At 38.6% G+C, this 12,673-nt stretch overlaps 2 protein-coding genes across 3 annotated transcripts in view; one reads left to right on the forward strand and one right to left on the reverse strand.

Annotated features, from left to right (window-relative positions):
• Positions 1–4: 4 nt before the first annotated feature.
• Positions 5–1,084, reverse strand: LOC132797428 (DNA replication complex GINS protein PSF3). Its single transcript, XM_060809201.1, has 3 exons — positions 843–1,084; positions 395–789; positions 5–331 (listed from the first exon to the last, which is right to left on the reverse strand). Exons 1-3 carry the CDS (start codon positions 934–936, stop codon positions 173–175), a joined length of 648 nt encoding a protein of 215 aa, XP_060665184.1. The 5' UTR covers positions 937–1,084; the 3' UTR covers positions 5–172.
• A 400-nt stretch (positions 1,085–1,484) lies between these two features.
• Positions 1,485–12,673, forward strand: part of LOC132797425 (serine/threonine-protein phosphatase beta isoform) — a 31,252-nt gene continuing 20,063 nt past the window's right edge. Inside the window, exons 1-2 of one of the 2 annotated variants that reach the window (XM_060809197.1) lie at positions 1,485–2,068; positions 4,442–4,855. In XM_060809197.1, the coding sequence (XP_060665180.1) occupies positions 2,017–2,068; positions 4,442–4,855 (466 nt within the window). In that variant the 5' untranslated portion in view covers positions 1,485–2,016. The remainder of the gene's footprint in view (positions 2,069–4,441; positions 4,856–12,673) is intronic. The other variant, XM_060809198.1, reaches the window with a different exon arrangement.

The following is a 12,673-nucleotide window of genomic DNA, read 5'->3' on the forward strand; positions in this document are numbered from 1 at the left end:
GGGATTATTGGAAATCTACGGCACAACGAACATGGTGTATTTGCTTTTTATGACAAATTGATTTTAAACATACATACTATATATATACATAAATACATAAGTATTGAGATATTGATAAATGTGTGAGCCATCAAATAAAAACTATATATATTTGTTTTATGTCCTTCTTCGTTCACATTGTGCTGCGTTTCTTTCGACTCGGTGAATCACCTCCAGCATCATCCCCTCCTTCATCATCACTGCGCTCGGCGCGTTTGCGTTTCTTCTGATGCTCTTCGACCAGCTCCGAGATGCGGATATTGTTACCGCTCATTTGCAACCAGTTCAAGTACTATAAGTAGTTATTGATAGTTAACCCTGGATGTCAAGTTTCGATCGACGGTTAAACACTTACCAAAGTGTTCGTTCGCACTCCAGCCTCATGAAGTCGACTCTCAATGCTGTCCAGACGATGCTCCGGCTTGCTGGCGCCCACATCGTTCTTGGATATGTCTAGTAGATGGCGCACACGCTGCCGCAACGTCTCGAATATGATGCGTCCGATCACATGATTGCGATCGTATGGCGTTAGATAGCGACCAAACTCATAGAAGTATGGATGCAGCCGCCCCAGCTCGATGTGTGTCGTCTCCGCCTCACAAACGGCCTTGTGGACGTTCTTATAGATCTCAGGCACAGCTATGGTAAAGTAGGCATTATTTACTTTTAGCTCCTTGATATACCACAGCGGCAAATTGATATTACGGCCCGGCTCCAAATGTTCCGTCTCTGAACCGGCATCCAGAAAACCTGCCAAAGCGATTAATTGGTAATAATGTTTGATATAGTTTATGCACACTTACCCATGCGCTGCAGACGTGTATTGACCTTGCACTCCACCTTCTCTTGGGTCACAAATATGTCCTCAATTGAATAATAATTTGGAAAATAATTCATTGCCAAACAATAACTGAAGCAGCTGTTTCGCAGTCGGGTTTTAGCGCCAATTCGATATTGTGTTGATAAACACAGCGCACTGTTAGCGCAAGTCTGAGCGCCGTGAAGTTGGCTGTGAACGCAAATACGCTCAAGAGGAACATTTCGACAAATTATTTATTATTAATATTATTTCGTTTTTTCTTCAAATGTATTCGAATTTTGAAGGTTTTTTGAACTTATTCTATAACACATTATTCGATATCACTACGCAACTTTTTTAATTGACTGATTGCGTGCTATCGACAACAGCTGTATTTCTTATTTTGCACTAATCAATTTGTGTGTAATAAGCTGCTCTGCACATATTCGCAATACAAAAAGAATTGTGTAATAAATTTAATACTCGGATTCTTATAATTTAAATTAATAAATAAAAAAATATTACCTAAATGCTGTGTATCAACATCATCTTGGTATTTTTAGTATTTGGTCATTTTGAGCATTTCTGGCATTATCTAGTACGTGTTCTGTGTGCGCGCGGTGCTTGTCATCGGTCACACTTAACTTGTAGTTCACGCGAGTCTGTCGCCATGTTTGGTTATTTTATTTGTTTTTAAAGCGGAGTAGCACTAAGACACAGCAAACGCTCCTAGTTTTTATCTAACGTGAAATTTTGTTTAAGTTACCTAAATGACACGAGGAACGCGTTCGCAATCGTATATGAGATATATGTATATATTTTTTTGCCAGTGCAACCAGTGAGAAATAATCAAAAAGAGAAAAAAACAAAATAGCACAAAAATAGCCTTAAAAAGAAGATTCGACAGTCGCAGCGGCACCATTACCAACAACAACAACATCGCAACAGCGGACAGCGACAGCAACAACATTTAACTGTAAAACGCCGCAACGCAACGCAAGCAGAGCAGCAAAAAAAGCGCTGAAAAGTGTTACAAAGTGAAATTGCCTTTTGCGTCACACAGAAATTAAGTACACGGCATCAGCAGCAACAACAACATTTTTTAGTGTGTCGAGTTGCAGCGTATAAATTCCAATTGGAATTCCCCTGCTGCCTGCAACAGCAACAACAATAACAAAATGGGCGACTTTGATTTAAATGTCGACAGTCTCATACAGCGGCTGCTAGAAAGTAAGTACAGAAATAAATAATCACAGAAAAGCTAATCAACAACTCTTCAACTTAAGCTGTTTATCTCCCTACTTCCAATTTCTCTCCTCCCCACCCTACTTTTAATTTATAACCTAATTCTGATAGTCGGACAAGCGAGAGAGAACAGAGAGAGAGAGAGAGAGAGAGAGAATAAGAGAGCGTGTGTGCCTCAAAGCGATTGCATTTTCTAATTATTGCACATTGTTCGTTTAATTTGCAACAAACAAGCAGCATCAACATCAACGAGCAGTCAATTACAACAATAAAAACAACAACAAGAAAACAACATCAACAAGGCGCGCCATAAAGCGGCCTGTTATTGTAAGCAGCGGCCTCCCCCCTTTAATTTGACTTTTGAATCAATTAATTTTAATTGATTTTCATTGCTTCTCAAATGCAACAAACGAATCTTGTTGTTGTTGCCGTTTGTTTTTGTCAACATGTTGTGTGTGCTTTATTTTTTAAAATGAGAGCTCATTAACAATTTAACAGTGGCACACTACGTAACTTAACAGCGCTGCGCTCTATTAATAACAGTTGATCGTTGACGCTGCTGTTAATCTCTGACGCTTTGCTGTTATTATCAGCCGCAGCAGCGCACTGATGACGTCATCGGCACAATTTTTATAGCGATAAGATAGAATAATTGTGAATCAGGTTTATTTTTTTCTGTGTTAGTCGCGTGAGCAGCAAACAATTTTGTCTGCATAAGTTTGTCATTATCATTAGCATTCGCATTAGCGGCAGCATTAGCATTATCATTATCATTCTCATTCTCATAAGCAGGCTGACTTTGAATGTGGGTCTGTGTGTGTGTGTGACATTCTCGTTCGTAAGCGTTAAATAGTTTATCGGGGTGGTTGGGCGGCGATGCAACCGAAGCGGAAGGAAGGCTGTTGTGGGCCACAGCCTTCACAAGCTTAAGCCGCTTAGCGTCTGCTCCCCTTTTGACACGACACCCAGAGGGCGCTGCTAAACATGCAGCTAATGAACGGTTTGCTTTATTGACAACTTGCGACTGTTTTGCGAAAATTGCATTTGGCCACAAAAATGTCATTTCCATTTCCCTATTTCCCCATTCATTCAATTCCTTATCTATTTTATTTTATTTTTGTTGCTCTGTAGTATTTGTAACTCGTTCATTTCCGCAATTGTGGCAAACAACTTGGTGAAATACTAAGTTGCCCCACAAAGTACACATTACTCATGCTGGACTCTCTGCCAGACACGCCCCATTCCAAGGTCAGCTAGCCGCCCTCGCTCTACTCTCGCACACAACGCAAGAAAAAAAAAATTGTCATTAATTTTGATCCCCACTTGGCGGTCACAAATTTCATTTTTCAAATTGCAAATTGAAATTGAATTTTCAAGCACTTTCAGCCATCGTCGACGTCGTCGTCGTCATCGTCAGCTAAGGGCATCATCAGATTATCGTCTTGTAATTTCATTTGATTTTCTTTCGCCTCACCGGCCAATCGATTTCTTTATTCTCAACAGTGTCATAAGAGTCATAGTGCATCATCGCTTTGACCACATTTCGCAAACTCTCAAATGCATTCGTACAATAAAAGTGGAATGAAAAGGCATGGTTTGATTTTTTTTTATTTTATGAAGAAATGTAAAAGGATTTCAACACAATTTGGTAGCAAAACAGTTAACCGCTAAAAGCAAGGCTAGTTAGAAAATTACTCAAAATTACATTGAAACGAAATATTATTAAAAAAATAGAGCAAAAATATTAATGGAAAGAAATTAAAAAAACGAGCACCATTGCAATTACAATTCCAGCAGGCAGCCATTGGAATCAATGTGGAACATGTTAAGTTAACAGCGCTGTTAATCAGCTCTATTGGGAACAATGTAGAACACTTATTGCGTAAAGCTAAGAGCGGTGTTAAGCAGATGATATCTGAATTATGCAAAGAGAAAGCTTTACAAGTAATAGAGCATATAGAGCGAAGAATTAAAAATGTTAATGAGAGAGTTCAATTTGCGTAACCTAATTGTGGAGGCTAATTAAAGATCAAAGGCAACAATCAAAGAACTCGTATCCAAAACAATTGTACAAGCATATGTTATTATTGTTGTTGTGTTCAAGAACAAAGTGAATAGGTAATACAACAAAATAACAACGAAGCTATCTCTCTCTCTCTCTCTGTCTCTGTCTTCCTCTCTTACCTGATATTCCTCACTTAAGTGTTTTTCCGCCGTTGAACTTGTCCTAGCACAATTTGCTCCTTGATTTTGATTTATCCCTTTATTATTATATTATGAATATATATATCTATATACTATATATGATGTGATATGCTATATACAATATATGTGTGTGTATATATGTGCCAATGAAAGATTTCAAAAACCAAAAAGAGGCCGAAGAGCATGCACAGAAGCTGCTCATTGCTCAACAATTGGCCGCTTCTGGTGGTGTCGGTGGCATTGGTGCCTCAACGTCAACCTTGGCGTCCCTGGCGTCGTTGGGTGGTGGCGGCGGCGGTGGAGGAGGAGGAGGAGGCGGCGGCGGCGGTGGCGGCTGTGGGACGCCCTCGAGTGCGACGAGTTGCGGATCCGCAGCATCCTCGACGACGAACGATCCGCTGGACGAGCTGACCGAACAGCAGCGTCGCATGTTGCAACAATATTCGATATCGCCACCAAGCGAGACGATGATATCGGCCGATGGCGATCAAATAACGGTGCATCATCCACGCGAGGAGCCCAAGAAATCCAGATTGAAATTGCGTGATTTCTTCGTTGCCGAATTTGGTATACTATTCACCCAATCAATCTCTCTCTCTCTCGAACTCGCTCTCTCTCTCTCTGTCTCTCTCTGTGCAAGTCCTCAGAAAAAAAAGCAAAATTCATTATCATCAGAGTATCGCTCGCTCTCTCTCTCTCGCTCTATCGTGTTCCCTCTCGCTCGTGTGCTGTACATGTCCCTCTTGTGTATATGTGTGTGTGTGAGTTTGTGTGTGTGTGTTTGTATAACGCCCCGTCTACATTGTCGCTCACACAACCCCGTGCACTACACACCGTGTAGATATGACCCAACTAGTTATCAATTGGCATTCACTGTTTGCACAAGCCATCTAAAGCCCCAATGGCATTGAGAACTTTGGGCTAATCCTCTCATTACGTAGTTGAGCACACAGCACAACACAACACACCAGCAACGACAACAACAACAATAAAAACAACAACAATTATAACAACAAAACATCTAGTGTAATAAGAATACCAAGCAGCGATAACTATTGTTGTAATAACAACATCAAGTGTCGTGTTCTTAACTCTGCTCAAAGTTTCTTCATTCAAGTGCTTGAAATATGTTTGCCATTCATTTCAATTCCATTTCTCTACGAATTCGCATTTTTATCCCTTCACTTTATTGATTTTCGCCTTTTATTGCCCTTTCATTTCATTCCATATTTCGAAAATGGTTGTATGTTAGAATTCTGCTTCACATCTTTCTCAATTTGTTCCAATTCCGTTTTATTCGTATGTGATGTAAGTACAGTTACTGCTGTTTCACTTTAATGTCATTCCCCAAATTCGTTTTCACTTCATCACTCCAATTGGAGTGATTTTCAATTCTACTTCACATTGTATTCATCGAGGTGTTTTAATTCCATTTTATTTCACTTTAGTTTATTGTCACTTTGTTTCACTTCCTATTCACATTCGAAATGAAACATGTAAAGGAATTTAATCATTTTACAATATGATAGTGTAGACAACTCTGCTTTCATATGACCAATTTAGCTGGTTCCATTTCCATTTCATTCCATCTGGAGAGAGACGTAGTCTTTTATTGAATACAAATAATATTAGCTCTGCACAAAGTTCTGCAATTAAATTAGTTGCGAACTAAAGCAAAATTTAACATTGCAATGTTAACTAACACGCTTCAAAGCTATGCTAAAAATGTTAGTGAGATATTTAAATCTCTGTATAATGTAAATTATAGTGAGCACTTTAACTTAAAAGCCTCTGCACATGGCCATTAAAATAATTTCCATGGCCGCTTTGTCTACTTTTACACCGTTAACATAGCTAACAAATGTTAATAAAAATGTTACAGACACTTTACAGACACTGCAAAAAAGAGAGAAAGAGTTGTGTAGTTGTAGTGTGTGAAAACTAATATGATCTTGCTGACATATTTGCTACTTGTTGTGTGTCCGTTGAGCTTTTCCCCCACTTTTCCAACACACTCACCGTTTATGCAACAGAGTGCATTGTCATTGTCAGAACCATTATCAATGTTGCTGATTGCTGTTGCTGTGTTTCTGTTGCTGTTTTGGTGTCTGACATTTGTGGCTAGTTTTTCCGGTAAACATTTACCGCGTGTGACCCCATCGAGCAGCGTTTCCCCTCCCCCCCACTTGAATCGGCAAATACAGTTTTGTGGTATCTAATTGTTTTCACACGCCAGATTTGCAAATGTCAAATAAATTCTGGCATATTATGCACCCCCAATGTGAATATATCTGTTTTTTTGGGGAGGTGGGAAGGGCAACTAGAGTACATAACATTTCCCTATCTATAGGGTACACACACACACACACACACACATTAATGTAGCATAGTTGTGAATGTGACACGCGACTGACACCCACTAACAAAAATCAACACACTCTTGGCATCATCCCCTCGGAACGGCATTCAGCTAAAAAACAATAATCGTAAACTATCTCGAAATTGATTGGCGTTGAGTGTGCAAAAATTTGCCACAGACATGAAAACGGAAACAGTCGTCGAGCAATGAAATTTGCTGTTTGCTGTTTGCTGTCGCCTGCCATATACATACCCTGTATATCTATAATCGCTGCGAAAGCTATATAATCGTAGATAAAGTCCATGTGAAAACGATATGCAATAAGCAGTAATTATGTTTGCGTATCTTCTTGCTTGAAAATCAACTTAATTTATGTTTTTTTCATGCTTGATTTATTGCCCAATAGATTGTTATAATTTTCTAATTGCGATAAGCATCTGTTGAATTTCCCTTAGGGTATTTCGATAGTCGAGCTTATCTGCCGACTACGTCAAGCCTTATTATTATTATTTTTTTTATTACGTATTCGCAATTGTTGTCGTGTGCAAACAAGTTCATTCACGTGATTCGATAGCATTGTCCCCCCACTGAACAAAGAGGGAGCACAAGCAAGCAAAAAAAAACCGCCGAAAAAAAGAACTGCACCCACTACCAAAAAAAAGGGGAATACAAAAAAAAAAAGAAACCATTTAGCTAATCAGCTGCACAGAGCACAGAACTCATCGAAGGTTACGTAGAGAGACATCCAGTAACATCCGTGCTTAAGTTCAAATTGACTGTACACTACGTAACAAAAAGTTGTCATCGAGAGAGTTGTGTTCAGCTTTTAAATTTACGCAGAAATCTTAATTGAAATGTTTATTTTACAACTGAAAAAATATACGTTTTGATTAGTTCTATACTATTTATTTTGATTTGGAACTTTGAAGGCGTCATCACTGCAATCGATACTACAGTATTAATTCGTGTTAACTGTTATCGATAGTAAGTGACATCGTGCTCGAAAATTATACTCATATAATAATAAAATATACTTGAAATTATGATAACGCATCCAGGAAAAGTATGCTTTTATTTTTAATTTAAACGTTTTTCAAACATGATCGATACTATCGATAGTAAGTAATATATTATTATTTCTATAGTATCAATTACTGAAAATCGTTGGCAATCCATCGTATTGTTACACATCTGACATTTGACACACTCCAAGTTGTCAAACGGTAGTTGGCAACCTTCAAAAAACTAAATTTATTCGCTCTATCAATGTCGATTGCAATCACGATATTTGACATGACGATAAGATGCGTATCAAAGACAACGCACACACACAAACACACAGTGCGTACAGCCCACGTCTATATTGATTACAACACAGAAGTTAATAATAGAACAAAAATGTATCTATTTAGGTAGCGACAATGTGCAAATTCGATTGCGAAACTTGATTGCGCAGTGTTATCGATTACAATATGCTTCTGCTGGGAGTGGGAGGGGGTGAAGTAATCAGAGTGAAGGTCTCCCCTAGTACGAAGACTCGCATTCCATTTCCTCACTCCACGTTTCCCCATTTGCGCCACGATATAGTTTCGTGCTCAAATATCCTTCGTTATTCTTGATGCATTTCTAATGTTTGTATAATATTTGTATAATTGAGTTGGTTGACTTTGTTGTCGTCGACTTTGCTGTCGTTGTTGTCATCGTCGATGTCGCCAGAGACCCATGCCATATGTTGTTATTGTCGGGGGGCATCTTTCAAGTTTTGTGCGGCGACGACACTGATTGAAAATAGAATTTGAATGTCATAACCTTCACTTGAGTCAATCAGCAATCAGCCATAAGAATAATAATAATAATAATATTATTAATAATATCAGTGAAATAATAACATGATTAATGCATGTAATAATAAAAGGAATAATAACAATATTATTATTATTACAAATACTAAATGCGATAATATGCCGCCGCCATCGGGGCACATTCATTGCGTGCCACCTGCGACGGGAAGTGAAAATCCAAATGATTGCTGTTTAGTGTTGTGTGTGTGTGTGTGTGTGTGTGTGTGTGTGTGTGTGTGGGTGGTCTGCAATACCCTACAATATCTCGTAATGTGCCTCCATTTGGTTTAAGTATTTTTTGATTAGCTTTCGAGCTGAGTCGACTCGAGTCGAGTCTTATAGCATGGGCTGCAGTCATTTCGTCAAGCAGGCGATATTGATGACGGTTTGATGGCTAATTGGGTGTTTGCGCTCGCGTGCAGTCCGAATTACGAATTATTTGGCTAAGGTGTGTCTTCAGATGGATACTTCGGATACTTGCAATAATTGACTGGTTCATGTCAAACAAAAAAAAAAAAAAGTTTAGACTTCTACCAAACAAGAATTGGATTATTAAATTTATGTTTTTGAAGCATGCAAGTTGAGCTCATTAAATTTTCTTATTTACATGCCAAGCAAGTGTATTTAAGTAGGTTCCCAAATGTTCAAGTTTTGCTGCTAACTTGAACATTAATTTCAGATTAAAGGCGGCATTTCCGTGCGTGCACCTTTTGTTTTCTTTTGTTGGGTTTGTGTTTTTATAGCCATTATGGTCTCATTTCGCACATTAAACTCATAGTTTCTTATGCTATTGACCAGACGTCAAGAGTTTGCTGTTGTCATCCATCCATCCATCCAAAAGCAAAGAGAAAGAAACCACGGACGAACAACAAACTGCAATCATATTACGACAAGTGGCTAACGAAAAGCCAACAAAACCGCAAAGTTTGTTCATTAAATAAGAGCACGCTTCATGCATGCTTAAGCAACCAAAAAAAACCAACAACAACAACAACAACAATACGAATGACGACAACAACAACAATGACAGAAAGAGAAAAGAATAATTTACAAAAACAAAAACAAAAAACAACAACAAAAACCTCAAAGCGAACTGAACCCGAACCCCAAAAGCAAAGCGAACTCACCAGCGGCTCTAACGGAATGACGTGAAGAACAGAACAGAGCAGAGCAGAGCGGAGCGGAGCAGAACTGAACTGAACAACAAGCAGTTACATTTACTGCTGCTGCTTTTGCTACTGTTCATTGCTAATAAACAAGTGCAAGTGCCTCTTATACCCTTTAAAACAGTTACACATTCAAAGGTCATTACGATGTAGTCATTTATCTTGTATATTGGAACTTGTTTCTCTCTATTCTCCGGGGGAAACCTTTATGAGCTTTATTTATCGATAGTAAGCAAAGCGTGTTAAGTACTTATCGAATATCTCTAGTTTCTTAGATTTGTCAAAAATATGGAAACATTTGTCTGAGAAATATGTCTACTGATTTCAACAAATTGTTTAATTAAAATGATTTTCATGTGTGGAGTATGGTTTTCGATTACTATCGTTATAATTTATCGAAAGCGTTCTTATCAAACGGAAATACTTGTTAAGAGAAATATATATCGTATCTACTATTTCTATCGTTATCGTTAAGGGAATAAGGATTAGTAATCCCTATTTTTTACAACAATTTGCTTAACTAAAATTTTCCTGACAACTGTATCTATCGCTATCATTTATCGAATTTGTATTTCTCAAATATCTCAAAAATGTTATGATTCGGTTATGATTAACCAAATATTTATCTGAGAAATATGTATCGTATAATATCTTCGTTATATTATTGTTAATTAAAATTTTCTTGATGTGTAGTCTACGACTAGCAATTACTATCGTTATCGGTATTTATCGAAAATGAATTTCTAGTTTTTATTATTATTGAGTTAACATGTAAACAATATTTAACATATCGTATTTCTGGAAGAATTTGTGTAACAGCATTTGTACAGAATTACTATCGATATCGATAACTTTAACTATAAATATGTGCCATAGTATTCAACTGCTTACAGGGTATCATTGTCGCCGTCTACTGTGATGCGGTTCGCAATCTCACTCGCTTAATTATGATTTCGCTAACGAAATTCAAGTGGATTATGCCCCGACAAAGTGGGCGTGAGGGAGGCTGCCCACTTGCTACTTACGGCGACTATTCGCAGTCGCATTCGTTTTCGTTTTCGTATTCGTATGTTACATGATATGACACTATAATTTTGCACATAGGCGACCACACTAAGTGCCACGCCCACTCACTGGAAGGGAGGGTGTTGGGGCATTGGGGGAACTGAGCTGAGGTTGTGTGCGATGTTTTCTCGCATCGCTTTACTTCTTCAGCTTTTGTTGTTTGTCACATTGCGTGCACTTGGCAAATAAAAATGAGCGAGAGGTTCAAATAAAAAAAAAAAAAAAACAGGAAAAAAAAAACAAACGTGAAACGAGAAAATGCCAACGGCGCAAAATGTTGCGGCTAATGACATGTGTATGTAAGTGTTTGACAGCGAGTGTTTGTATGCGCGTGTATGTGTGTGCGTGTGTGTATGTGAGCCTGTGTGGGTGTTGCCAAAAGGATACTTGAGGGCTTAACACGGCTGTCGACCAATTTTGAAGGTCGCCGCTTTGACGAGGCCAACGAAAAGCGACAAGCGTCAGGCCGCCTGACCGGTTAACCCCAAAAATGTAATTTCTTTAAGCAACACACCCAACACACACACACACACACATTCACACACACGCACATGGAGGATACATGAAACTTAATAATACATTTGACCTTTTGACTTACTTTTTCTTACTTTATTTTTGCAGTCAAGTTGCGAGTTTCATTTTCTTTCTTCTTCTACTCCTTGTGTCTTAGTTAGCAAGTCGTTTGCTGCTTCTTTCTATCTCTCTCTCTCTCTCTCTTGCTCTGTTTTGCCCTTTATCCTGTTCGTGTTCGTGAGATGATGTTGCCATGGGTCAGTTAGCTAAAGTCCTGTTTGTGAATTGATAACTTTTGTGCCAACGATAAAAGCCGATTTGCCGTAGCGTACTTCGTTTCTTTCGTGCTGAAAATGGGGGAAACAAAATTACTTTTCAAATGGACTTTTCATCGAATTATGATGCTGTTCAAGCAGCCAATTACAGGGTATAGCTAGCGCAATTGTAACGAGGGAGCACTTCAAAGCAAACTAACCTGTAAAAACTGTCCACGTCAAGTGGATGTAAGGCACAAATCGAGTTGTGTGCGATATTTTTAAGTTCAAGAAGTAGGGCAATTGAGAAATGCAATTGAATCAACAAAATTAGCTTCGAATATCGTATATTCCTAAAAAAAAAATTGATGACTAAATAAAGTGACCGAGTGACCGAGCATGTTACAAACTAGACAAAATCATTGACAAGTTCGATTGTTGATGTTAGCTTCGTATCTAAGAGGTCTATATATTAGGACACTATAAGATTCGAATCTAATATCAGTGGCAGTATTCAATAAGTTAAAGTTGTTAGCTGAAAGTTATTTTTGCTCTGCAAACTTTGCCCCAATAAAGTCGATAATGCTTTGGAATCTATATTAAGTCATCAAAGTTAATAATTAATTAGTTTTTTTTAGTTGTAGCAGGTTGCAGTTGCGTGTTTTGCGGCAGCTGCATTTGCAGTGTGTGCAATTAAATGTAATGAGAGTTTATATTTAGAACTATATATATATATATATGTACATATATATTTAATCAGATATCAGACAGAGAAGGTGCAAAAGAAGGTGGGCAACAGCAACAGCAACAGCAGCAACTCTTTCAGCCCACTCGTCGACTATCGATAATTGATGAGCTGCTGCTGTGTTGCTGCATCGTGGAGACGCCAGGTAATTTGAGACGTGGCACGTGGCACGTGTGTGCGATGTTCAGCCAGGTGCAAAAATAAAAGGTGCGAAGAGCAGAAGAAGCAGAGCAATAATAACTGGCAATGGCAACGACAACGACGACGACGACGCCAACGCAGTTAACGCCTTGCTGACTTTGACGTCACAGACCAAAAAGTGTCGCTGTGTGCGTATGAGTGTGTGGTTGTGTCTGCGCGTGTGTGTGTGTGTGTGTGTGTAAGTGTGTACTTGCCATGATTTATGGTGCACTCTCGCACTGCAATTGGACGTAACATGTAA

This window comes from Drosophila nasuta, chromosome X, assembly GCF_023558535.2.
Source record: "Drosophila nasuta strain 15112-1781.00 chromosome X, ASM2355853v1, whole genome shotgun sequence".
In the NCBI taxonomy this organism is placed as follows: domain Eukaryota; kingdom Metazoa; phylum Arthropoda; class Insecta; order Diptera; family Drosophilidae; genus Drosophila; species Drosophila nasuta.

Bases quoted from the DNA above. Each gene is read 5' to 3' on its own strand.
- LOC132797428 (XM_060809201.1), bottom strand. From the start codon at position 936: ATGAATTATTTTCCAAATTATTATTCAATTGAGGACATATTTGTGACC. The intron at 790-842 runs GTAAGTGTGCAT...TCGCTTTGGCAG, and splicing joins TACACGTCTGCAGCGCATGG to GTTTTCTGGATGCCGGTTCA. The intron at 332-394 runs GTAAGTGTTTAA...AACTACTTATAG, and splicing joins GAGTGCGAACGAACACTTTG to TACTTGAACTGGTTGCAAAT.